Source organism: Rattus norvegicus, chromosome 3, assembly GCF_036323735.1.
Source record: "Rattus norvegicus strain BN/NHsdMcwi chromosome 3, GRCr8, whole genome shotgun sequence".
In the NCBI taxonomy this organism is placed as follows: domain Eukaryota; kingdom Metazoa; phylum Chordata; class Mammalia; order Rodentia; family Muridae; genus Rattus; species Rattus norvegicus.
The window spans coordinates 34,844,923-34,871,024 of NC_086021.1; the positions used below are offsets into that span (position 1 = coordinate 34,844,923).

Sequence of the window (26,102 nt, forward strand, 5' to 3'; positions counted from 1 at the left end):
TCCCTGAGGTGGTGTGAGTAGGTTATGGGATTTCCCTGCTCTCTCAGCCCTGCTAGCGCTCAGCTGGGGTCTCTTATAGCCTCTCTCCTGTGCACCTCAAGGGCAGTCCTTCCTCTGCTTGTGCTGTCCTTCGCAGCCCTCAGTTCTGCAGACTGCTCCTCTGTGGGACTCTGGGTTTGCCTCAGCCTCTGTCACTGGCAAGTGAGAGTTAGCACACATACTCCAAATGCCTAACTGAACTCTGCACTAAGAGAACTTCCCAGAGGACCAAAAAAGGGAAGAGGGAGTCGAAACCACAGGGTAATGGGGGGAGTGGGGGAGCCAGTGCCATTCTGAAATATTGCAGGAGTCTGGAGAGAGAGCTTTGGTTAGACCATTGCTGAGGGCCAGTGCTCCAACCCTGAGACCTAGTTGGGAGGGAGAGCCAGCGTCAGCCAGGAAATAAACCCTCCTGGTGGCAGCATTCCAGTGCATTGTGTCTTGGCCTTGTGGATGGAGCTTATACCAAACCCTCAGAAGGTCGCATTGACAGCCTCTGTGTCTGGGTAGCTAACTACAGCTTTATGGGTAAAGAGCCACCTGTCACAGACACAGCCCATGAAATCCCCAGTAATGTCAAACGTTAGGACAAACCTGGTAGCACTCAGTGTTAGAAGGCTTTGCTGATATCTCGTCCTGATCCTGGAATGTGTGGTCCTGCTTGAGATTGGGACATGGAGGCAGGCAGGGGTGGGCATATGTCCCTGTGGGCTGTGGTTTTAGCAGAGCCCAAGATTTCCCCATGCTCAGTAGTCTGTCTCCACTTGACTTCCTTCCTGGGGTGCCTCTGCATTAGCTGCTGGCCTGAAGGCCCATCGTGCTTGCTGTCATTTAGGTTCAGGTGAGACGTCTGGGAGGAGCTGAGGACAGCAGGGCATCTGTACTTACTTCACCACTCCCCTCCTCCGCCAGAACTGTTTTCTTTTACAACTTTAAACTTTTAAGTTATTCTTAATTATGCGTAGGTGCATGTATTGGCGTGTAGGTGTGTGCATATGAATGCAGGTACCCACAGAGGCCAGAAGCAAAGGATCCCCTGGAGTTACAGATGATTATGAGCCTCCTAAACAGGGTCTTACTTTGTACCCCTGGCTGGCCAGGAACTCTGTGTAGACCAGACTGGCCTTGAACTCTTGCTTCTGCCTCCTGGGTGGGGATTAAAGGTGTGCACCATGTGACTTGGCCTCCTCTATAAAGTATTTTTTTTTAAGATTTATTTATTAATTATATATAAGTACACTGTATCTGTCTTCAGACACACCAGAAGAGGGCACCAGATCTCATTACAGATGGTTGTGAGCCACCATGTGGTTGCTGGGAATTGAACTCAGGACCCCTGGAAGAGCAGCCAGTGCTCTTAACCACTGAGCCATCTCTCCAGCCCCTCTATAAAGTTTTAAGTGCCTACCAAATGCCAGGCACAGTTCCTTCAGGAAGAATGAAGGGTGATTAAATCATGGTTCATCTTGCTGTGGAATTCCCATGTCAACTTGACCCTGACCAGTTTGCCCCAGAGCCCATACAAGTGTGCTGAAATGAGTGAGTCCACAGTTGCCCTCTGCAGGGCTTTGACATCTATGGGAGTCCTTTTTCAGCATTTGAAGGGTAACTTGTATCAACTGGGTCTGTCTCTGCACCTATGGGAACTTAGACCGGCCAGTATGAAACTGGGCACATAGCTAGCTAGCCTTCAAGCATAAACAGGCTGACTGATGAGAGATCAACCCCAATCTCTGTAGGATGACGTGCGGCACAAAGTCCATCTCAACACCTTCGGCTTCTTCAAGGACGGGTACATGGTGGTCAACATCAGCAGCCTCTCTGTGAACGAGCCTGAGGGAGTCAAGGACAAAGACACTGAGGCAAGTGTCTTCCTGTGGGTCAGGGGTTACTCCGTCAGCCTTCTCCCTCCTTGCCTGTGGAGAAAATTCAGTGTTGGTAGTACCAAAGTACGCTCCAGGATCAGCTTTACTCTGATACCTCTAAGGTCTGTGCAGTGCTGGGGTGGAACCCAGGGCCTTTCTCATGTAGGTAAATGTTCTACCACAGGGCCACATCCCAACCTTAGGTTGTGACCTTTTTTTTAAAAGTTTATGTATGTTATGCATGTGAGTGATTTATCTGCATATACACCTGCAATTGGATCCCATTACAGATAGCTGTGAGCCAGCATGTTGTTGCTAGGACTTGAACTCAGGACTTCTAGGAGAGCATAGCAGCCAGGACTCTTAACCACCGAGCCATCTCCAATCCTGTAGTTCTTGAATACATATGTGGTTAGTGATTTTCCGTGAGCAGCTGTTTCCTTCTTGTGAGAGAGTGCATAAGAAAAATGAGAAGCCAGGTCGACTGCACTGTGCTCTCTGTGTTTGTTTGTATTTAACTTAATTTTGCTCTTTGAGTAAGAAAGGCAAGGACAGAGGACAGCGGCGTGAGGGACTTAGTCTTTCTTCTCTGTTGCCCTCAGATTGGCTTCAGTCTTGATCGGACCAAGAATGATGGCTTTTCTTCTTACCTGGTAAGTTGCCTTTTAAAAACAATTTCTGTGTGTCGGTATTTTGCCTGCATGTGTGTCAGCACACTGCATGCTTGCCTGGTGCCACCAGAGGATCCCCTGGAACTGAGTGACAGTTGTGATCGTGGATGCTGAGAATCAGGATCTCTGCAAGAACTTGGTAAGTGCTCTTGACAACTGAGGCTTCTTTCCAGCCCCCGCCTCCTTTTAAAGGGACAGTAGTGAAGACAGGGTTTCATTCTGTAGTCCAGGGTGCTCTCAAACTTAGAGCAGTCCTCCTGCCTCGGTCTCCCAAGTTCTAGGTTACAGGCATGAGCCGCCACCACACTTTGCAACCTCGACCATCCCAGAATACACTGAAGAGAGTTCCTGCCTCTACTTTAGAGGTGCTAGGATTGGGGCCCAGTCAGTCTTAGGTCACAGTCTAACTGGTGCCCTCACTGGGGCTCAGGACGCCCTTCGGCCCACAGTCCTGTTCTAAGGTGGTGCTGCTGAAGCCCTAGGCTCTGTTGGAAGGAGCCCGAGCTGCCATCTGCCTTGGCCATCCATGGTGAACGTGAAAACACACACACTTGCTCTTCCTTTGGCAGGATGAAGATGTGAATTACTGTATTTTAAAAAAAAAGTCCATGTCTTCTGTCACTCTGCTCATCTTAGACATCTCCGGAAGTGGGTAAGTAATTCCAGAGTTCTCTCTGCTCACCCTCTGCCGTGAGCGTACTAGCTGCAGCTGATGTGCACATATCTGCTATGTGCATGTCCTATACTGAGTGCTGGACATGAGGTCCATGTGCAGGGAGACAGAGCGTGCCTGGGAGGAAGGCAGACAAAGTACAGTCCAAATGACTGCCGCACAGCATAGGAAAGGAAGAGGGGGTTCGCACACCACGCCATAGAAGGGCGGTTTCAGGTCAGCCTTAGGTGGGCAGCCTTGCCGTGAGTCAGCTTTTCCAGATGAATGAGAGCAGGAAGGGAGTCTACATCTGCAGGAGAAGAACAGCCTGTGGAGGAGCATGGAGATGAGCGCTGTATTAGCACCCGAGGTGACCACTGGGGAACACATTAGAGGAGGCAGGTAAGAAACCTCACAGGATCCAGGCGGCTTCTGCCAGAGGCTGTGCAACTCCAGGGCTCAGTGCCCTTTCCTGCCTCACAGTTCTTGTCTTTCTTCTTTGAGATTGTCCTTGGATAGCCACTACAGAGCACAGGTTGAAGACCTTTTTTTTTTATCCACTTAAAAAAAAAAGGTCACTGGTGAGGAGACTGACAACTCAGTCCTTTTAAAAAAGCACATGGGAGCTTAGATGAATTAGGGAATTTTGTGTTTTCAAGTTAGGTACATTTCCATCTGGCCACTGCCTGGGTTTCATGTGGGGGTGCGGCAGAAGATGATGCTGGGTATCTTCCTCACTCGCACCCCATCCTCCCACCCCTTTGAGCAGGATCTCATTGTGTAGATGCACCTGGCTTTGAACTCAGAGATCTTCCTGACTGCCACCACAACGCTGGGATTAAAGACGTGCACACCTTTAATTAACCCATTAGTCCCAGCACTCACTCAGGAGGCAGAGGCGGGCAGACCTCTGTGAGTTCGAGGCCAGCTTGGTCTACAGAGTGAGTTTCAGAACACCAAGGGCAACACAGAGAAACAAAAGAAAAGGGTGTGCACCACCATGGCCAGGGTACTACCTTCTTTTCTTGATGAAGAGTCTCTCACTGAGCCTGAATCTGCTGATTTACCTAGATTAGCTGTCCAGTAGACTTCAGGAGTCTCATGTCTCCACCTCCAAGCACTGGGGCTCATAACACTACGCCCACTTCTACACATGGGTTTAGGATTAGATTCCGGTCTGCATTATTGGAGCATCTCCATGCCCAGCCATCCCAGCTTATGGGATCAGGTCTCTTCTTCCACTTTCTAGGCTTCTGGACTTGAAGTGGGTTGTCAGGCTTAGACAGTGCTTTCCCTAATGATCTAGCTCTCTGACCCTGTGTGTAATTCCTGAGGGAGCCTTGAAAGGTTACCAGCTAAGAATACTGTGCCCAGGTTGTTGTCAGCCCCAACTGCTAGCCGCTCAGAGTGGCCGGTTTGAGATGCGCATGTCAGAAGCAGAAAGAGGAAGCAAAGCTCTTTGTCATAGAACCGCTCTGAGCTTCGCTAAGACACCCACCCCTGGTTACCTCTGCTTTCATCTGTCAGGAAGGCTGCTGGTCTCTAGGTTACGGTGTGTTTGTCAATGGGCGGAGAAGAAGAGGAGACTGAGTCTGGAAAAAGGAATGAGCCCGGGATTGACTTCCCACCTGGAGGCCCTAGGTGGCAAGCAGGCTCAGGAAAGGGCAGCTGAGTGGCAGCTCGCTCACATTAGGGACTAGCTAGGGACCTTATGCCTTTCACCTCTGCTCCCCCACCCTCAGTGTCCACCTCTCAGGCAGTGTCCCAGCTGTCACCAGCTCTGCTTCTCTCATAGCCAGCCAAAGCAAGGAGGAATCGAACACATCCCACAAACAGGTTTACTGTTGTACTGGCCTAGGTCAGGCATGAGTGGATGGCCTGACTGTTAAAAAGGAAAAAGGATAGGTATGGTGATACAAATCTTTTTAAATTTTTAAAAATTCATTTATTTTATATTTGTGAGTACATTGTCTTCAGATACACAGAAGAGGGCATCAGATCTCATTACAGATGGTTGTGAGCCACCATGTGGTTGCTGGGAATTGAACTCAGGACCTCTGGTAGAGCAGTCAGTGCTCTTAACCACTGAGCCACCTCTCCAGCCCCAGTGACACATATCTTTAATTGCAGCACTCAGGAAGCAGAAGACAGCAGATCTCTTTGAGTTTGAGGCTAGCTTTGTTCCATGGCAAGTTCCAGGCTAGGGTTACATAGTGAGACTCTGTCTTATAAAAGAAAAAAAGACAGGGTGGTGGATAGATGGCTTGGTCATTAAGAGCACTCATTAGTCTTGCAGAGGACCCAAGTGTGGTTCTCAGTACCACCTATAACCACTTCAGCTCTAGGGGGTTGGAAGCCTTCGCAAGACCCTGTATGCATAGAGTGCACCTAAGCTTGCATGCGCACCACAAACACACATTAATTGTTGAAACAGAGAGAAGGAGGAAATAGCTTTTAGGTCAGTAATTAGTAGTGTCCCTGGACTTCCCCTGTACTATAGAAGCTGTGTCTTCTGTTTCTCTTCACCAATGTTCTGAGCACATTAATAATCCTTAAGGGATGTGTGAACAGCATAATTATGTATTTGCTACTATCCTGGTTTAGAGAGAGACCGTCAGGCTCCTCACTCGGCTGCTTCCTAGCTTGGGGTTTCAGGGCTGGGGCCAGGATCTGGGCCATGTGCAGGCTAGGCAAGCCCTTTGACACTGCACGGTCTCTCCTGTCCTGTGCCGATGTTTTACCCTTTCTGCACCTCAGCTGCAGCACAGGGTGTGGATGGCAGAATCTACATCTCTAATGTGGCAGGGATGGCACAAGGCGCTAGGTTCAGCTGGGCATGGTGGCACATGCCTTTAATCCTAGCAGCTGGGAGACAGAGGCAGGCAGATCTCTTGAACTTGAGGCTGTCGTGGTCTACAGAGCTAGTTTTAGGACAGCCAGGGTTACACAGAGAAACCCTGTCTTGAAAACAAACAAACAAAAAGACAGTTTGAACTGGGCCTACAGCAGTGTTTAGTGAAGGCGGGAGCGCTGCTCTGAACTCTCCTTTCTGTCTTCCATGGATAGAGTCAAGGTCAGATCCCCACCAGAAGCTGGCAAGCAGTTACCCGAGATTGTCTTCAGCAAGGATGAGAAAGTCCCGAGTCGGAGCCAGGAGCCTGCTGTCAGCTCCAACCCCAAAGACAGCAAGGTGCAGAGAACCCCTGGTGAGCCTGCTTTGTAGAGATTTTCTTTTCAAGAACTGCAGCCTGGTCTGTACTGTCTGAGCACTGTGCCCTAGGCCACACAGGAAGCATGTGGAAGGAAGAGAGAAAAGAGCCTCCTCTGTCCTGGCTTAGCAATTGGTAACTGTCCCTGGTTGGCCTTATTTCCTCAGTCAAGAACATTGTTGCCTCATAGCTTTAGTCAGGTGTACAATCTGTGCATGTCCATTGGTTTCCTTTTATTCCATCCCACTGTCCTAGGAAGTGATTCTGACACATGTTCAGCCTTCTCCCTGAAGTGATAGATACATTGTCATCTCCAGGCTTGTCCCGGTATTGTGGCATTGGACTTAGTTATTTATAGAAATCCTTTTGTGTAGGGACTGGAGAAATGGCTCAGCAGTTAAGAAAGCTTGCTTGCCCTCCAGAGGACCCTAGTTTCAACACCTACATCAGGTGGTTCATGAAACCTGTAACCCCAGTTCCAAGGGATCCAAAGCCCTTCTGGCCTCCACAGGCACCCATACACAAGGCATGTGCATGCGCGCACGCACACACACACACACACACACACACACACACACACACACACACAAATAAAGATGAGTCTTTTTAAAAAGATTTATTTACGTGCATGCCTGTGTGTCAGAAGAGGTCATCAGATCTCTGTACAGATGGCTGAGAGCCACCATGTGGTTGCTGGGAATTGAACTCAGGACCTCTGGTAGAGCTGTCAGTGCTCTTAACCTCTGAGCCATCTCTCCAGCCTTAAGATGAGTCTTTTTAAAATGGAAAGTTATTGTATGTGTTCTACCGGCTTTGAGATAGTTAGTGGAACTGGGATCTCTGGCTCAGAGGGTATTGACTCTCCACATCAGATGAGGTGGCTGGTCTGCACCCACCAGAATGCAGGCGAAACGTAACAGCTGATGCTGGAATAGTGGGTGTTGGTTTGTTTGCCTAACGTGCTGGGCACTGTGCATGTCTACAGTCCTAGAACTTGGGGGGCTGAGGCAGGAAGAGCATTTGTGCCCAGTCAAGGTAAGGCCTATGCAGCAAAGAGAGACCAAGCTTGGAGGGAAATGCTAAAATGAAAAGGCAGGTGGGCTGGAGGGATGGCTCAGTGGCTAAGAGCACTGACTGCTCTTCCAGAGGTCCTGAGTTCAATTCCCAGCAATCACATGGTGGCCCCCTATCACCTGTAATGGGGTCTGATGCCCTCTTCTGGTGTGTCTGAAGATAGCGACTGTATAAATGACCAAGAAAAGGCAGAAGAGACTATGTTGGATTTTGTTTTTCCTTTTCTAATGTTTTGGGATAGGGGTTTGTGTGACCAGGCCTTGCGCTCCTGCTTCCTGGCCTGCCCCTCAGAACCTGGGCCACACTCACTGTGGTTCTCAGACTGCTGTTCCTGAGGCTCTCTGCAGACATCCGTGTGCTGTATTAACTGTTGGTCCCATTAGTGACCTGTGTGTGTTCTCAGGAGGTCATTCACCACTTCCGTTGTTGTTTACTTTTCCTGGGATTTGTTGAAAGGTGGTGCACATCAGGAGCCAGAGGAAAGGACTAGAGTGCAGAGTGCTGTTCTGTGCCTGCTCTGGCTCTGCTCGTCCTAACCCTTTGTGTTCACCAAGCACCCTTGTCCTGCAGCAGAGTTCAATCGCCTTCCCAGAAAAGTGTCCTCAGGGCAGCCAGGCAGTGCCCACTCTGTTACATGAAAAAGCTATCTGGTACCAGAAGGGGGTGCCAGATCTCATCACAGATGGTTGTGAGCCACCGTGTGGTTGCTGGGAATTGAACTCATAGCTAACCTTGCGTTCTCTATGTAGCTAAGGATGACCTTTTTTTTTTTTTAATATTTATTTATTTATTATGTATACATCATGCAGCTTTCTGTCTGCATGTGTGCCTGCAGGCCAGAAGATGACCCCAGATCTCATTATAGATGGTTGTGAGCCACCATGTGGTTGCTGGGAATTGAACTCAGGACCTCTGGAAGAGCAGTCAGTGCTCTTAATCACTGAGCCATCTCTCCAGCCCCTGAGGATGACCTTGAACATCTAATCCTTCCCTAGCCATCTACTAGAAAGCTTTTTAACATTAAAACATAATTATGTAATTTCTCTTGATTAGTAATATTAATACACTGCTGTTGGGGTTTACCCTGAAAAAACAATAGCAGCAAAAAGGAGACTTTAGCAGCAAGACTTGTCAGCAAGTGCAACCTGGTGGGGCAGCTCAGTGATGAGTCTGTTTACCATGCACAGTAGTGCGGTGTCATCCCAGCACCACACAGAGAGCGCAGCTCCACTGAGCTTTCCAAGTACACCTCATCCGTTAGATGCTTGTTAAAATGCCCCTGCAAGACTCCAAGTGGCCTCTCTGCCATTCACATGGTTTACACAGGTTGGCTTTCCTGGAGGTTCTGCTGCGATTGGCGCAGAAGCATGTGTAGTATGCATGCCACTTGATTTGCCTTTTCTGTGGCACAGTAATTATCTCTGGGGATCTGAGGAGGTGGAGGCCATGAGATTTGTTTTCATGATGGGTTATTAGATGAGCTGCAGCTCTGTCAAATGATCCTGCACTGTACGTGTGTGAGCTGAGCAAGGCAGTGATACCTCTCAATGTTTGTGCTTCTAGATGGTTCCAAGGCTCAACGAAGTACAGTGGATTCAAAGGTAAGCACAGACCTCCCTCCTGCTCAACTTCTCTGAGTGTGTATGTGTGCTTGCATGTATGTATGTATGACACACGCTCGTGTTTGGAGAGACAGCATCAACACACTGAAACTATTTGGAACTGCCTCCTGCCTCTGCCTCAGAAACTAGGATTGCAGGTGCACACACCAGGACTGGCTTTGCTCACTTGTTGGTTTCCTTCCTTCTAACAGTTTTTTGTGAAGGTGTGATTGGCTGACAGTAAACTACTCGTGCCTATAGGAACAGTTAGATACATTGACCTGTCCATCAAGATGGCAGATGTATTCATCACCTCACAAATTTCTCCTGCCCCTTTGTCATCCTGTGCCCAAGGAACAGTCGCTCTAGTAGATGGCAGCTTTAGGGAGCTTTCTAGAAACAAAAAAACAAACCTGTTGCCTTCGTTCAGATAACCACCGGAGTTTCTCCCACTCCCATGTGCTTGAAGCTGGCATCTTCCCAGGGCTTGGTATTAATCACTTTGCAGATGGCAGCGCTCCTGTTTGAGTCAGAAGCAAAGTGTAGATGGGATGTTTGGCTCTGCCCAGGGCAGCATCCTTTGTCCTGCAGAAGCTGTAGAGCGGATATGTGCTCCCAGGAAGACCAGGGAGGGGGTCATAGAGTAGCTAAGAAGGAAGGAAGCTGAGGAAGGAAATGGGAAGGGAGCCACCTTCTCTGAGACGGGACCTCAGACCTCTCTGGAAAGACAGTGAGTGGCCTTGTCAGAGAGCGCTTGAAGGTCAGCAGTGCTTGGGAAGATTTGGTGGGTTTGCTTTGTTTTGTAGTTAGCTTTACCTTAGTTTTATGTGTCTGAGCGCCCTGGTTAGGGATACTGTTGCTGTAAAGAAACACCATGACCAAAAGCCGGCTGGGGAGGAAAGGGTTCATTGGGCTCACATTTCTTTCTTTCTTTTTTTTTTTTTCCCCGGAGCTGGGGACCGAACCCAGTGGGCTCACATTTCTACATCACAGTCCATCACTGAAGGAAGTCGGGACAGGAGCTCATGCAGAGCTGGAACCTGGAGGCAGGGCCTGATGCAAGAGCCATGGAGGGCGCTGCTTGCTGGCTTGCTCCCCACTGCTTGTTCAGCCTGCTGTCTTATAGAACCTAGAGCCACCAGTCCACGGATGGGAACACCCACAGTGGCTGGACCCTCCCCCATCGATCACTAATTGAGAGAATGCTGTATAGCCAGATTTTTGGGGGGCTTTTCTCAATTGAGTTTTCTCAATTGAGTTTCCCTCCTTCCAGATGACTCTAGCTTGTACCAAGTTGATGTAAAACTAGCCAGCACAGTGAGTGTTTCCCTGCATATATGACTACACATCATGTGTGTCTGCGCCCGTGTTAGCCAGGAGGGATCCTGTTGAGAGAGTTTGTAACTCACCCTGTGGGTACTCACGAGCACTCTTAACCACGAGTTGTCTCTCTAGCCTGACTAATTGTTTGTTTGTTTGTTTGTTTTGTTTTGTTTTTTTCAACACAGGCTTTCTCTGTGTAGCTCTGGCCATCCTAGAACTTGTCCTGTAGACCAGGCTGGCCTCAAACTCAGGTTTGCCCTCTGCCTCCCAAGTGCTGGGATTAAAGGCCTAGCTTTAATTTTTTATTTTAAGTGTTTAGGTCTTTTGCCTGCAGGTATGCATGTGTGTCATATGTATTCAGTGTCACAGAGGCCAAAAGAGGGCATTAGATCCTCTGGGATTGGAACAAGGACAGAAATAGCCAGTGCTCTTAATCATTGTGTGTTCTCTCAGCCTCCACCCCCACCCCCAGCTTTGATTTCCTAAGCATGTCTTCTGCCACTGTTGTCCTGAAACAGAGTCTTGTGTCTTTTCAGACTATAGCAGAGAAATTCTTCTCAATTCATAAGAATGATGGGGCAGTTTCATTTCAGGTATGTGTCACCTTGGGGCAGTTTATTCCCATCTCTGCCCTGTGGAAGCTGGAGTCTTTACTGGCACCTTGGCTATAGGGACAGTAACTCACTGTGTGTGATCCCTGGGCTGCAGGACCACTCCCCCTCCCACCACTAGGCTGCTAGCTCTGCCTGCTAACCAAGTTATGAGTCTCTGAAGCTGACAGTTCTGCACCCAGAAGGACCTGTGCTGAGAGCTGAGAGTGATGTAGTTTTAGAGGCCTTGGGTGCCCTGCCCAGCCAGCCTGACCGTGACACATGGTGCTTTCCCATGCAACTTGTGCATGTGTTCACTCGGAAGAGCCACTGAGCTGTAACGTGCCTACAGTGACACACTGGTCCTGTGTGGATAGGACTTTGGACCACTGTGACAATTAGTGGCTGATGGAGTCCATTTCTCAGAAAGTAAAGTTGCTTGTTGACTTGAAAATGAGATAGGGGTTGGGGATTTAGCTCAGTGGTAGAGCGCTTGCCTAGCAAGCGCAAGGCCCTGGGTTCAGTCCTCAGCTCCGGAAAAAAAAAAAAAGAAAAGAAAAGAAAAGAAAAGAAAATGAGATGCTGCCTCACCTTTGGCTGTCTCTGCTGACCTCGCAGAACCATCTCAGATGGGTGGATGTGGTGGAAGTGAAGTTACAGAGACCGGGCAGCTGGGCACAGATGATCACCACATGATCTACCAGTCATGTCTCTGTTTCAACACTGGTGGAAAGTTCTAGAGGGTCACAGGATGAGGACACCCTGTTTGACCTCTGTTCTGGGGGTTCCAAGTCCAGCTAATCTTCTGTGTGCTGAGGCCCCTAACTTATTTCTGCGACTGGAGGCTCCACAGAGGCTGTGAGGACTCTTTCTTCTCCTTCCAGTTCTTCTTTAACATCAGCACCAGTGACCAGGAAGGCCTCTACAGCCTTTACTTCCACAAGTGCCCAAGCAGCAAGCTGAGGTCTGGTGAGCAGGTCTCATTCAGCCTAAATGTGAGTACCCAGGGGACACCCACAAGGATGCTGTCGGTGTGAGACGTCTGCTTCTCCAAAACACCAGGGTGGACACCGGGAGGTTTCCTGTCTCATTTTGCTTTGGTTCTGGTGCTAGCAAGCAGCAGGGCTTTGTGCATCCCGAGAGCACCCATCGCCGTTGAGGGTCTGTGAACCGCTGCTGTGAGGAAGTGGGGCCAGTCAGTACCCTGCAGTGGGCAGGGTGCTCCTACAGAGACTCGGGAAGAAGAGAGCAAGAGCTGGGCAGGCCATGTCTTCCAGCTCAGACAGTAGCAACCCGCTTGTTACGGGCGGCGCACATGCTCTCAAGAAGTGAGACAGCTGTGAACGTGCTCCTGACTAGACAGTCTGTTTGTAAGGATGCACATTGTGTTGGTTTCAGATTGATATCACCGAGAAGAATCCTGACAGCTACCTGTCTGCAGGGGAAATCCCTCTCCCCAAGTTATACGTTTCCATGGCCTTGTTGTTCTTCCTGTCTGGGACCGTGTGGATTCACATCCTTCGTAAACGAAGGTAAGGGTTCAGAGTGCGTGGAGAGCTGCAGGATTTCATCCTCCTGGGTTTTACTCCTAGAGGAGATGGCATTGAACAGCCCTGCTCTCTTCCAGGGAGCCTTCCCTGAGACCTGGAGGCTAGGCCTTCCCTGAGACCTGGAGGCTAGGCCTTCCCTGAGACCTGGAGGCTAGGCCTTCCCTGAGACCTGGAGGCTAGGCCTTCCCTGAGACCTGGAGGCTAGGCCTTCCCTGAGACCTGGAGGCTAGGCCTTCCCTGAGACCTGGAGGCTAGGCAGGGGCCTCTAGTGTGAGAGGTTCTCACTGCCTGCTGCTGTGCTTTTGGCTCACTCTTAGTGTTTTGTTTAGAAAGCAGATCCAGATGTTAGAGTAAACACACGAACAACTAAAACACAGTGTGGCCTTGCAAAGACGCTGGAACCCCGGGCTTTGCACAGAGCATGGTAGGTGACACTTTTTAGGAGATGCACATTTTTGGAAGGAGTTAGTGATGATGTTAGTCGTTGCTGGAGTGGAAGCTTAAAGCCTTCAGCTCTGAAGCAGAAGCATCAGCCGAAAGCCTCCCTGGACTTTCCTCTCTGTTGGCTGCCAGGAGCTTGACCCTGGGAAAAACCCACTTGGAATCCATCTGCCTTTCATCAGAGCCCTTGCCCCCAAACCCTGAGGCTCTGACTCTTCTCTGTTGTCGAGGGAACTGTCTGCATAGGTTTGCATTCTGTCTCCCTGCCCAGAAATCTTAGAACAAAATAGTGTCAAACATTTTTATATTAAAAGACCTTTAGACTTGCGTGTGCAAAACAATGTTACCCAAACTCACATGATAATTAAGTACCCCAGACACCTTTCCCACAGGAGCAGAAGCTGAATCCCTTGGTGTCTTGATTGCATTTTAATGGACACCCAGAGTCTTGGATATGGGCCTTTTTAAAAGAATGTTCATGCTGGCAAGATCATTTAATGGGTAAAAGCACTTGCTGCCTCGCCTCATGACCTGAGCTCAGTGCCCCGGTTCCACATGGTAGGACTTCTTGACTCCAGCAAGTTGTCCTCTGACCTGCACTGGACTATGGCTCTCCCCCAGTCACACTTAACCTCTGACTTCCTGTCTGCCTCCTCTCACTTGCCTCGTTCCTCAGCCTTACCATTGGAGCAGTAATAATCTCCCTTCTTCTGCCGAGCCTCTCACATGCTCCCTCGGCTGTGTCTTCGCACCAGGGTGCTGTGCAGCTGAGAACTTGGGGACCGCTCACTTGCCACTCTCCCTGGTGTTTATTTCCTTACTCAGCAGTGGCAGTGTCATTGTCTCGGCCGCTTGGCTGAGATGGTGGCTAAGTGGGGCTGATGTATTTTGTGCCAGTTATGTTTTTAACTGTGTGTGGATGTGTACATATCCAAAAAGATGCAATTTAAGGCATTGCATGTAACAGCCAGCAAATGCTGGTAGACGTGGACCCCAAGGCTGCGGGGCGTGCTTAGGACACTTGCTAAGACCGAGACGAATGAGACATCTTTGTCACATAAATGTCCTAAGGCCCAGAAAGTGATGTGAAAGATGGACAGTTACCTGATTGACCTGGGGCTGGAGGCCAGGGCTGCCTGCTGGTGCTTGTCTCTCCTTTCAGCCATGCCACGCCATGACCCCAGAGTGTGAGCAAACCGCGTGGGGCTGGCAGGGCGAGAGGCAGCTGGTGAGTTTCACTGCTTGTAGGTTGGCTGCTCTCCTAGGCTTGCTGAGGCGGAGCTGTGCCATTTCAGAGATGAAGGTCATCAGGACCAAATCAGTGAAGGCCAGGTTGCCATGACTTCGGAGCCTTTCATTGTTCCAGCATGGGTGCTTAATTGAGGACCAAAGTCAAACTGGCCAGGATGTGAGTGGCCTTTCACAGTGGGCAGTGTCGTATTCTGGGTAAAGCCAGTGCCATTCAGTAGCAGACTGCTCTGGCCTTGACTTCCTTTTTGACCTTCAGTGAAGAGTCACAGAACAGGAAAGTACCCAGGAGATAAGCCAGCAGCCCGGTGTGCCTCTCTCAACTGACCACCCCCACTACTTCCTTTCCCTCGCCCACTCCACCACCACGGAAAGTCACCCCCATATCCTGAATATATAGTTTGGGACATTTGTATGCTCTTGTAAGTAATGTCTGTGGTATGCTGAGTTTTTTTGTTTGTTTGTTTGTTTTGTGTGTGTTTTAAATGTATAGAAAGTGTTGTCTGCAGATTCAACTGTTTAAAATCAGTGACACTGACCAGTAGTGGCACACACATTTAATCCCAGCACTCAAGAGGCAGAAACAGGTGGATCTCTGTGAGTTTGAGGCCAGCCTGATCTGCATAGTGAGGACAGCCAGGGCTACACAGGGAAACCCTGTTTAGAAAAAAAAAATATACTAGTGACACCTTTTCCATTGGCTGTGCTCCTGAGTCTGCATTCAGATGGTTGATTTTACTACACCTCCGTGTTCCATGGGTCCGTCCTCACGAGTCCCTCCTGCAGTCCTTAGAGACAGGAGTGCATGTAGGTTGCCGCAGTCTCCCTGCTACTCCAGAGTGCTGGAGCAGCCTTGTCTTCTACCTCCTGACATCTCTGGGGACCCGTCCTTTGGAATTCCGCTGAGTGCTATCAGAGCACCATGTTCCACTTCTGCCTGGTTGCTGAACTCTGTCACCGTCCTCTCAGGACAGCTGACCTCTTGGTGTGTGTAAACTGCTGGGTCGCCGGTCATCTCCGTGTCCCTGCTGGGGACTCTCATTGCAGGCCTGCGTTGCTTGCATTTGGGTTTTCTCATTGTCTAGCTGCTTTGCATGAACAAACGTCTCTGTTCTAAGTTAGTTCCCCGTCTGGCCACACATGCAAGTCTGATCTCCAGTCATTATAGGCACTAGGCTTGTCAGCAGTGAGTGTGTGGTTGAATGAAGGTTTTCACTGTAGCCCCACTATCTAATTTCATCTTTGGGGCCTTGATTCTTGGGTCCGAGGGGCCCTTTGTGATTCCAGGTCACAAGGTGTGTTTCATTCACAGCTGGGCTCCTCTGGAATCAAGTAGACAGTGAGTCCAGCTTTACTCTCCTCTTCCTCCTTCTCTTCTTCCTCCTCCTCTCCCCCCTCCTCTTTTTCTTTCTTTCTTTTTTTGGGGTGTGGGGTTGGTTTTTCAAGACAAGCTTTCTCTGTGTAGCCCTGGCTGTCCTGGAATTTACTCTGTAGACCAGGCTGGCCTCAAACTCAGAGATCCACCTGCCTGCAACCTCTGGCTTTTCCACCCATACCCAAGTTCATGAAATGACACTGAGACTTAATATTTCATGAATAAATGCCTAGGCCAGTAACTTTGGCTTGTTCCCCAACTGGCTCATAACTTATTACCCGTTTCTTGTATTGTAAGTCCTGCCGCGTGGTTGGTTACATCTCCTCAGTTTCATGCTAAGTGCCTTTCCCTCTGCCCCCCACACACCCACACCTGACTAACCCAGAATTCCTCCCTCTGTACCGGACCTTCCACCTCCCCGTTTCCTGCTAATAGGCAAACAGCATTTTATTGACAGGTGATGCTTCCATACATTGCACAAGAGGCCCTCTCCACCCGCCTCTGCCTCCCAAGTGCTGGGATTAAAGGTGTGCGCCACCTCTGCCCGGCTGCTTTCCTTTCTTCTATGTGTAGGTTCCTGGTGATTTTTGCCACCGCAGTCACTAAATAGTTTGCCCTTTCCCCCCAAGTTGGACTCACTTTCTCTTCTGTCAACCGTCCATGCGTGTCTGGGTCTTCCTTCTGCGCTTGCCTCTCTGTTGCATTGTCTCACTCCCCTTGGTCCTCTGCTCCTAGTTCATGTGCTTACTACTGTGGTATCCCAACATCCTGATGTGTGAGGGTGTGCACATGTCCTGGGCTCTTGGTCAGGTCTTTGTGTACTTTAAGAGGTTTATTTGTTGGGGTTGGGGATTTAGCTCAGTGGTAGAGCACTTGCCTAGGAAGCGCAAGACCCTGGGTTCGGTCCCCAGCTCCGAAAAAAAGAACCAAAAGAAAAAAAAGAAAAAGAGGTTTATTTGTCTCTAAGGCAGCCTTCCTGTAGGAGTTGGGGTAGACATGGAAGAATCTAATGCCTGGCGTTCAAGGGTGGCCCAGAGCCTGTGAGAGGGGATGAGTGTGGTGCTTTATCCACTGGAGTGGTAAGGGCATGACACCAGCATTTCTCCTCACCACAGCCGGCTCCCAGGCCTTCTATGTGGGGCTCAGACATCCTCAGATCTATCTCATTCTGTCTTCACTGGGATTTTATGTTGTCTCCGGGACTGCCCTTATGCCTGTGTGGCTGATTCAGTGTGGTTTCCAGGGAGGAAGTTGGTCGCTGTGTAGATGTTCTTAGTATGCCTAAGCAGACATCACACCTGTCTGCAGTGCGTAACTCTTACTGCATTAAACTGTGTGCTGGAAATGTTGTAGGGCTCTGTCTTAGTTCCTTTTCTATTGCTGTGATAAGATGCCATGACCAAGGTAACTTATACAAGAGATTGAGGCTTCCGGTTTCAGAGAGTGAGTCCATGACCAACATGGTGGGGAACATGAGAGCATCAGGCATGTACTGTACCCAAGCAGTAGCTGAAAGCTCACATCTTGATCCACAAGTGCAGAGCAAAGAGCCAGCTGGGAGTCCTCTAACAAGGGCACACACACCTACTAATCCTTTCTAAATAGTTCCACTGACTGCAAACCAAGCATTTATCTATTCATGCTTATGGGAGCCATTCTCATTCAAACCACTACACACTCATTCCTATGGACAAAAACTGCTTTGTATTAAAAAGAAAAAAAAAATGAGTTCAAGTTTGTGGTTTGTTCAGATTGTACTTGTTGCTTGCTTAGAATTTACCTGATGGAGCCAGGTGTGGTGTACACACTTCTGACCCAGCACTCAGGAGGCAGAGGCAGGTAGAGCTCTGTGAGTTCAAGGCCAGCATGGTCTCCATAGTGAGTTCCAGGACAGCCAGGGCTATGTAGAGAGAGCCTGTCTCAGAAAGGAAGGAAGGAGGGAAGGAAGGAAGGAAGGAAGGAAGGAAGGAAGGAAAGAAGGAAGGAAGGAAGGGAGACCAGATACTATGGCTGCCTTTGGGGAAGAGGAGTCTTTTAATTCTTTCTTCTCTCTTTTTATAGGAATGATGTATTTAAAATTCACTGGTTGATGGCGGCCCTTCCTTTCACCAAGTCTCTCTCCTTGGTGTTCCATGCAGTATGTATTAGCATTTGGGGTCATTTATGAAGTGATGTCTGTGCATATTTGGTTGGGGAAATAAGTTAGAAGCAGGGAACAGGTGGGAGATGAAGGCCCCTTTGTACCAGAGAGCTGGCCATGGCCTGTGAGCTCAGCCTCACATCCTACTTATAGGACACAGTCTTTCCAGAACACTGGCTCTTATTATTTTGTTGTTGTTGAGACAGTCTCATGCTGTAGCCAAGGCTAACCTTGAACTGTGTGGTCCTGCTGGCTCAGCCCCCTGAATGCTGGGATCATAGGTGTTCTATGCCTATCAAACATCCCCCCCACCTTGTTTCTGTCAACTGGAGATGAGTGTGCTCCCTGCTGGGTCATTCCTGACACCCCCCCCCCTTGTTTTCCTAAGCATCCTCATATCTCAGTGAAGCCAAATCTTACAAAGATCAGGAGCCCAAGACTGAGATTTGACTACTGAGAACTGGTGCACATCAAAACGGGCTTGCCTGTGGGGTCAAGATTGAGGCTTCCCTGATTTAGGGGTGGGGGCTCTGTGGGGTATACATAAAGAAAGTGCTGAGCTCTCCCTCTGCACTTGAAAATGGGGTCATAGAAGAGAGCAAAATACACCCAGTTATGGCAACAGGACTTAGAAATTCCTTGGCTAATTCCCCCTGTGGATTTAAGTTAAAGATTCTTGGGAGGGCCCTGAGCCACTTTAAGTCTGTGCTGCAGCCCGCTTTCCTTGTCCTGCCAGCAGCCAGCCTCTGAAGTTAAAACGTGTGGCAGCTCTAAGTATCCAAGCTCAGATTGCTGAAGCCAGGTCACTGTACAGATCCTCTTACTGACCAGCCTGACGTTGTCTTATTGGGAGCAGCAGGACTTCAAGACAACATACCTGGCTGGGAATGGGAGTGTTTGCCAGTGTGATTGAGAGTGACCTGGGTTGGGTGTTGGGGTCAATGATGCCTCTGTCAACCTTTCTCAGTTGTGTGTTAGCACACTCCTGTGCTTGCTGGTGTCTTGGTAAGGGAAGTACTAGACAGTGGGGTGGGCGGGCACAACCCATTCCTCATCCCAAGGTCTTTCAAAGTCGTTTATTGCTCTAACCTGCACTGAGGTGCATGGCACAGCCTTTCTGAAACACAGCTATTTGATTTCAGATCGACTACCACTACATCTCCTCGCAGGGCTTTCCGATTGAAGGCTGGGCTGTTGTGTACTACATAACTCACCTGTAAGTATGTAGGTCCACAAGACAGAGGTGATGCCGCACCAGGAAGAGGCTTACAAAGTCACTAATGGCTAGAGCTGGGGGTGTGGATCAGTGGAGAGTGTTTGCTAAGCTTTCGTGAATCCCTGGCCTCCATCCACAGCACTGCATAAATCAGCCGTGGTGGTGCACACCCACGATCCTACCACTCAGTGGGGAAGGCGGAGGCAAGAGGACTAGAGGTTCAGGATCATCTGTGGCTGCATTCTGAGTTAAAAGTTTGAGCTTGCTTGGGTTACTCAAAATACATACATACATACATACATACATACATACATACATACACACACATATACATATATACATACACACACACATATACATATATACATAGGGGGAGCTGGATAGATGGCTTAGTTGCTAAGAGCACCGGGTGCAATTCTAGAGGTCCCGAGTTCAATTCCCAGCACCCACATGGTGACTCAAAGTCATCTATAATGGAATCCTGTGCCCTCTTCTAGCATGCAGGCTTGGAGACAGAGCACTTGTGCACATAAATACATAAATAAATCTTAAAAAGAAAACAAAGAAGACATGGGGCTGTAGAGTCCTGGAATGAGCTGACAGGTGCCTGACAGGAGTGACTGACAGGAGTGGAGTCTACCGAGCTGCTGGTACCTAGGCTCTGTGGTTCTGTCGCGCAGGCTGAAGGGTGCACTGCTGTTCATCACCATCGCCCTCATTGGCACTGGCTGGGCCTTCATCAAGCACATCCTGTCTGATAAGGACAAGAAGATCTTCATGATTGTCATTCCGCTCCAGGTACGGAGGACAACCGGCTGCCGGGCAGGGCTGCCTGGTCGGTCCTTCCTGGCTCTGGGCAGGGAGCCACTCACTGGGAAACCAGGCAGAGGGGGGCTCCTTTTCTGACACTGACAGACCTAGGCTTTGGGTGTGTGCTGGCCTGGATGCCTAGATTGTAGCTAGAGAGCTGCAGAGAACGGAAGGACAAGTGTCGCCATGCTTTCTGCATTAGATGCCTTTTACAAAGAGGTTCGGTTAGTGAGTTGGCCCGGATGTCCTGTAATATTTTAGAACCGAGTGGCACCAGTGAATTTTCCTGCAAGGTGGAGTCCGAGAGTGGCCCCACAGGGCTAGCATTGATCCCATCACCCTGTATTTGGAGGCCATGCTCTGCGCCCGACTAACTAGCTCATCTTATATCAGCAGTCTACAAAGTAGCAGAGACTGGAGCGGAGGGAGGGCACCACAGCCAGGTACGTCTTCCAGGCTGCCTGGCCACAGCCATGCCTTTCTTTGATTAAGTCAGCTCCCATTTAGACAGCAGCATGGCTGTGAAGCAGAAGAGGAAGGGAAAGTGAAACTTCTAGGTCACATCATCTCCAGGGATTGAGTGGCTGCTGGACAGCATCGAGGGCTAGCACCAGACCATTGACATAGACCAGCTGCTAGAGGTTTTCAATGAGGAAATCATCACTCAGAATGATCTGGAAGAGCCTTGTAATGGAGATAGGACATGGTTGGATGTTTAAGAAAAGGAATGTGGCAGAGGAGTAGCCATGAATACCTGTGACACTGCTGTCAGAGGAAACACACAAGCTGAGGTCTTCTGGTGACCAAACCAGCATGGCCATCTCTAGGCAGATGGAGTTCCATAACCTGCCGTGGAGGCCTCAGAACACGGCCTCCAACCACAGGGCATAGGGGACAGAACCTGAGCTCTCCTTCCAAGTGTGGGGTACTGGTCTCTTGGTTCCTCCACAGCCTGAGCTGGGCTATGACAGAGAATCCTCTGTCCTGCTCACTCCTTTGAATGTTGAACACACAAGGCCACACTGAATGCTCCCCTGAGGAGATCTGGATGTTTAAAGCTAAAGATAAGGAAGTTATTTAGACAATGGGACTGCTTTGGGAAGGGCTTGACCAAAGTCTAAGCAACTTCCTTTTGCCATGAGGAGTATCAGAAAGTTCCCCCTCTTCTCGTCCTTCTCTTCTTCCTCTTCTTCCTCCTCCTTTTTCCTTTGTTTTTCTCCTGGTGCTTGGCATGAAACCCAGGACCTTGAACAGGCAAGGCAGGCACTCAGCTGAGCCCTCCCCTGAAGCAGGAGTGAGTAACGTGGTGCTGGAGAGCACTGTGGGGAATGGCTCAGCACTGCTTCTGGAAAGTCTGTTTATCATGCAGACTGGAATTGAGGTCCAAGTGGAATTGGGGTTTGCGTTTCTAGACTAGGCCAGCAAGCCCAGCCATCATCCTGTCTCCATCCTACTCGGAGCTGAGCTGGGGTTATGATGTGTTCAGGACGCCTGCCTGCCTTGTTAAATGGATGCTGGGATCCGACCTCTGGTCCTTGGAATTGCTCGGCAAGCATGCGTAACTGACTGTTGTGCTCTCTCTCCAGCCCCAACGTACCTCATCCTTATCTCTGCATCATAGCTCATGGTAGTCACTAAAAGGAATACCATAAATCATAAACTTCCCTGATACACAGTGAGGTCTCAGTTAAATCAGTTGAAAAACTGTCCATAATCTGCAAGAGCCCAAGGACAGGGCTGAAAACACAATGTAAAGCCTTAATTAGAAACAAGACATGGAGGCAGATGAGCCTTGGTAGGACCTGTGTCCTGTGCAGTATAGGGGACCTGGGCTAGCTCTTTCGAGGACTAGGGCAGTCTCTGAAGTCTGCACTTCTTGCCACCCTGACCTCTGGTCTTGATATCAGCTACCTAGAATTATTGTCCTGAGGTTACTGCAGCCATAGGCTGGGGCTCAGCACAGGTGAGCATCCCACTTGGGCCACTGTCATAGCAGCACTCATGCTTTGGGCTCTCATGCCCTATAGGTACTGGCGAATGTGGCCTACATCATCATAGAGTCTACTGAGGAGGGCACAACTGAGTATGGCTTGTGGAAGGACTCTCTATTCCTGGTGGATTTGCTGTGCTGCGGCGCCATCCTCTTCCCAGTGGTGTGGTAAGTAACCTTAAGGCAGTGTGTGCAGAGAGAGAGTCACAGGGTAGCTTTTTGCAAAAGACTGTCCTGTGGACCCCAGGCTGCCCCAAAAAACTAGCTCAGGGTGGGATTCTGAGACTTCAATACCCCAGTCCTTTGCTACTGAGAGTTACCCAAGCGACTCCTGTACAGCTGGTCTAGACCATAGGCCACGGGGCCCAGTGGTCATGTTAAATGTCAGCCAGAGTTTGATAAGGGCTGAGTAGGAGAATCATTTTTCTTGCCAGTTAGATGGAATATGAGAACATATGCTCACATAAACTAATGGTAGTTCTCAGGCCACCCAGGTTTTGGGCTCTGGAGAGTAGCTTGCTCTGATCCAGAAGTGGCAGGCTTCAGGCTTGTGCACTGACTGTATGTTAAAGATGTCATTGCTGTCTCTGTGGAAGAGAGCTGCAGATTGTTGCTTTAGTGCAGGCACATGGTCAGAACAGGCTGTGGACGGCACATCGCCCACTCACTCATCCTTGGCGTCTGGCCTCCACTTCTCCAGTGCTGTTTATGCTGAGTTGAGAGGGAGATGCGGTTTTGGCAGCGCTCATTCCTATAAGTCAGTGCTTTCTAGAATCCTAAGGTTGTCTGGTGTATTGTCCAGCCACTGTGATTTTTGGTGGTTCTAGGTAGAGTCACCCTCCCCATAGTTTGTGCAGCACCAGTATTCATGATAGCTAACTGCTGCCAGAGGAGAGGAGAGCTAGGAGGGCTGGGCTGTGGCCTGGGTGACAAAGTACTTGACTCCTAGTGCTTGAGGCCACAGATTCCTTCCCCCAACACAACATAAACATGGCAGGGTGGTGCATCTGGAATTTCAGCATGGAGGAAGTCGAGGCAAAAGGACCTAAGTTCAAGATTATCTTCTGCTATGTAACAGTTTCGAAACAAGCCAGGGCTACCTGAGATCCTGTCTCAAAAAAGAATTGGGTGCTGCCTTTGAGTCCCCTGAGCCACAAGGAGGGTTTAGGCTGTAGCACCACAGCAGCTGCTGGCATATAGTTGCTGAAAGAAAAGGAAATGGGGGTGAGACCATTACCATGCACTTCCCAGTTGCACTGCTGTCTTGTCCACAACAGGCAGCTCAAACATCCACCCAGAATAGTCAGTGCTATCGTTGGGTGGTGAAGACCTTGTTGGGAAGCAGGAGTTTAGTCTTACCCATAATGTCTGCAGTTGTTGAAACACTGAAGTACAAGGGTCCCAGCTGAGTACTGTCTTACTTTTCTACTACTGTGATAAGATACCATGGACAAAGCAACATATAGAAGAGAGAGTTTATTTGGGGATTGTGGTTTCAGAGAGTTAGAGTCTATGACCATCATAACTGGAAGCATGGCAGAAGGCAGGCAGGCAGGCAGGGCACAGTAGCCTCAGTAGCTGAGACCTCATATCTTGATCTGTAAGTAACTCAATCTTAAAGCCTATGTGGTGGTTTGAATATCGTTGGCCAGGGAGTGGCACTGTTGGGAAGTATGGCCTTGTTGGAAGAAGTATATCACTTTAGGGGTGGGCTTAAGACCCTCTTCCTAGCTGCCTGGAAGCCAGTCGTCTCCTGACTGGCTTTGGATCAAGATGTAGAGCTCTCAGCTCCTTCTCAGCACCATGTCCTTTATAAGAGTTGCCTTGGTCATAGTGTCTGCTTATAGCAATGAAACCCAAACTAAGACAGCCTACCTTCAGTGACACACCCACTTCAAGAAGACCACACCCCCTAATCCTTCCCAAACAGTTCTATCCGCTGGAGACAAAGCATTCAAGTATATGAGTCGGGGGGGGGGGGGGCATTCTCATTCAAACCACCGTAAGCATAGAGCCACCAGTGGACATTTCTTGTCGCTTGATCTAACACTAAGCAGGTACCTAATGACAAGATCCCTTATGGTACACATTCTGAAAATTGCTGCAAGAGATGAGATTTTCATAAATATAGAATAAATAGAATAAATATAGTGGGCCAGTGAGATGGAATTTTATCCCTGGGACCCACATGGAGAAAGGTGAAAACCAGTACCAGTAAGTTCTCTTCTCCTTTCACAAGTATGTGTGCACACGTTCACATTGATTTAAGTACAAATGAATAGCACTATTTTAGAAATACTTGATTCAGCCAGCCTTGGTCCAACACTCCACAAATCACCTTTATGCTAATAGCTTTCACATGTTCGTTTCTCATGAAGTTAGGGGAGTACTGGGGTATTTTACGGAGGCTTCAGGAGTAGTTTATCTGTAGATAGGAGGGTCAGTGTTAGAACTGGACCCCTGTTTGCGAATCCCAGGCTCGCTTCCCTTCTCTGTCTTCCCTTCTTCCTTCTCTGCTCAATGCAGGCTTTCCCCCGCGGCTGTAAGCTGTGCCTACAGCTCCAGGTCTTTGTTATTTTATGTCTTATTCTTTGAGCAGGGATTCACTGTGGAGCTCTGTCCAGCCTGATGCTCACTATTAGCCCAGTGTGGTCTTAAAGCTCACAGCCTCCTGTGTCAGCCTCCTGAGTGCTAGGATTACAGGCCTGCACCACAGTCTTCAAGGCATCTTTAATAATGTTAGTGTCCCCTGCCTAGACCATAGTGATGGAGATTAGTTATCCCAGCACAGCCTGAAAAGGTTACCAGCCTTCTCCAGGTCTGTGAATCTTCCCAGTGCAATGAGCTCATGGTAAGGCCCAGATCCTCACAGCTTCTAGGAATCAGCTGTGACTTTCCCTTGGGTCCTCTCCCTGCCTGGCAGTGCTACTCAGTGCTCAGTGTCTTCTGAGGGACAGGGGAGTTTGGGGAACAAGAGCAGAATTAAATGATGGTGTTTCTCTTGCCCTTCCTGCTAGTCCTGATTCTACCAGCATAGGGCATCTTCCCCTCAGCCTCAGTACCGTAAATGGCCAATTGTGGACTGACACAGATCTCCTGTTTTAAGGAGGGGGCCGTCTGGTCATCTGGTCCAACTCCTTTGGTTTATAATGGGACTTGGGTCCAAGCTACTAGAGCCATAAATAGAAGAGAATTCAGCTCCTCCACTAACTTCTGTCTCCAATTGGTTATTTCTAGGTCAATCAGGCATTTACAAGAAGCCTCGGCCACAGATGGAAAAGGCAAGTTTCTGCTCTGTGTGCTTCTCGTTCTCCTGGGCAGCACTGACACTCACCCTGCTGACAACTGGGACAGGGTCTGGGGCAGGGTCGGGCTCACTCTGTGGGGGCAGTGGGGATGGTAGGGTGGGGAAGGAGTGCTGAGTTCCAGGGACAGGCAGGCTGCACAGGGAGCCTGAGCCTTGTGCCATTTTAGCTCTTCGTTGTGACTGTGCTCTTTACTCATTTTTTATATTTCTAAAACATTTTGTTTTGTTTTTCAAGACAGGATTTCTCTATCTTAGAACTCACTCTGTAGATCAGGCTAGCCTCAAACTCAGAGATCCAACTGCCTGCTAAGACTAAAAGCACGCACTGCCATGCCTGGTCCAAGATCTTCACCTTTCAGAACCAAATCCAATAGAGAGTCTTTTCTCAGGAGGGACTGGGGTCTGGGAAAGGTCAGAGAGCATGGTCTGTGGGATACTGGGTCCAGAGATGGAGGTGGCAGCGTGCAGCATCCTTCTGGCTACTGCACCACTGCATGCCTGTGTTTCTTTGAATAAGGCCTGCATTGCCTGGTGTCCAGCACTGTGCTCTAATGACTGCAGGCAAGCTTGCCTTCCACCTGTGCTGAGACACAGCCGAGAATGATTGGCCTGTGTATCTGGTCTACACCTGTGTGTCTGGCCCACAGGGCAGGGACAGCTCTCGGAACACAGGAAATCCCCCCCCCCCCCGCCACCTGCATCCCAGAACTTCATCACTGAGCAGTTGTTGTTATTAGAAAATTATGGATTCGTTTTAGACAATATGAAAAATATGCTAGCATAAGTCATTTCACAGGCTTGATCCTTTACACACATTATTTTACTTTGGGGGTTTGGTGCTTTTGCTGTTGAGATTAAGTACAACATGTATGTTACCACTGAGCTGCCCTCCCTCCCCTACCAATCCATGGGTGTCATTGGATTTAATGACTCCAGGCTTCTGCAACACTGGACAGCCCTGTGTAGGAAACGCTCGCTCGCTGCCCTGGTCAAAGCCTAGT

At 49.3% G+C, this 26,102-nt stretch overlaps 1 protein-coding gene across 1 annotated transcript in view; it reads left to right on the plus strand.

Moving 5' to 3' along the window:
• Window positions 1-26,102, plus strand: part of Gpr107 (G protein-coupled receptor 107) — a 61,231-nt gene that overhangs the window by 12,461 nt on the left and 22,668 nt on the right. The window contains exons 2-14 of the mRNA NM_001107828.1: window positions 1,779-1,901; window positions 2,507-2,557; window positions 3,145-3,227; window positions 6,294-6,433; window positions 9,074-9,111; window positions 10,971-11,027; window positions 11,909-12,019; window positions 12,423-12,556; window positions 17,700-17,775; window positions 18,921-18,994; window positions 19,675-19,792; window positions 21,832-21,962; window positions 25,032-25,075. Of these exons, the coding sequence (NP_001101298.1) occupies window positions 1,779-1,901; window positions 2,507-2,557; window positions 3,145-3,227; window positions 6,294-6,433; window positions 9,074-9,111; window positions 10,971-11,027; window positions 11,909-12,019; window positions 12,423-12,556; window positions 17,700-17,775; window positions 18,921-18,994; window positions 19,675-19,792; window positions 21,832-21,962; window positions 25,032-25,075 (1,180 nt within the window). The remainder of the gene's footprint in view (window positions 1-1,778; window positions 1,902-2,506; window positions 2,558-3,144; window positions 3,228-6,293; window positions 6,434-9,073; window positions 9,112-10,970; window positions 11,028-11,908; window positions 12,020-12,422; window positions 12,557-17,699; window positions 17,776-18,920; window positions 18,995-19,674; window positions 19,793-21,831; window positions 21,963-25,031; window positions 25,076-26,102) is intronic.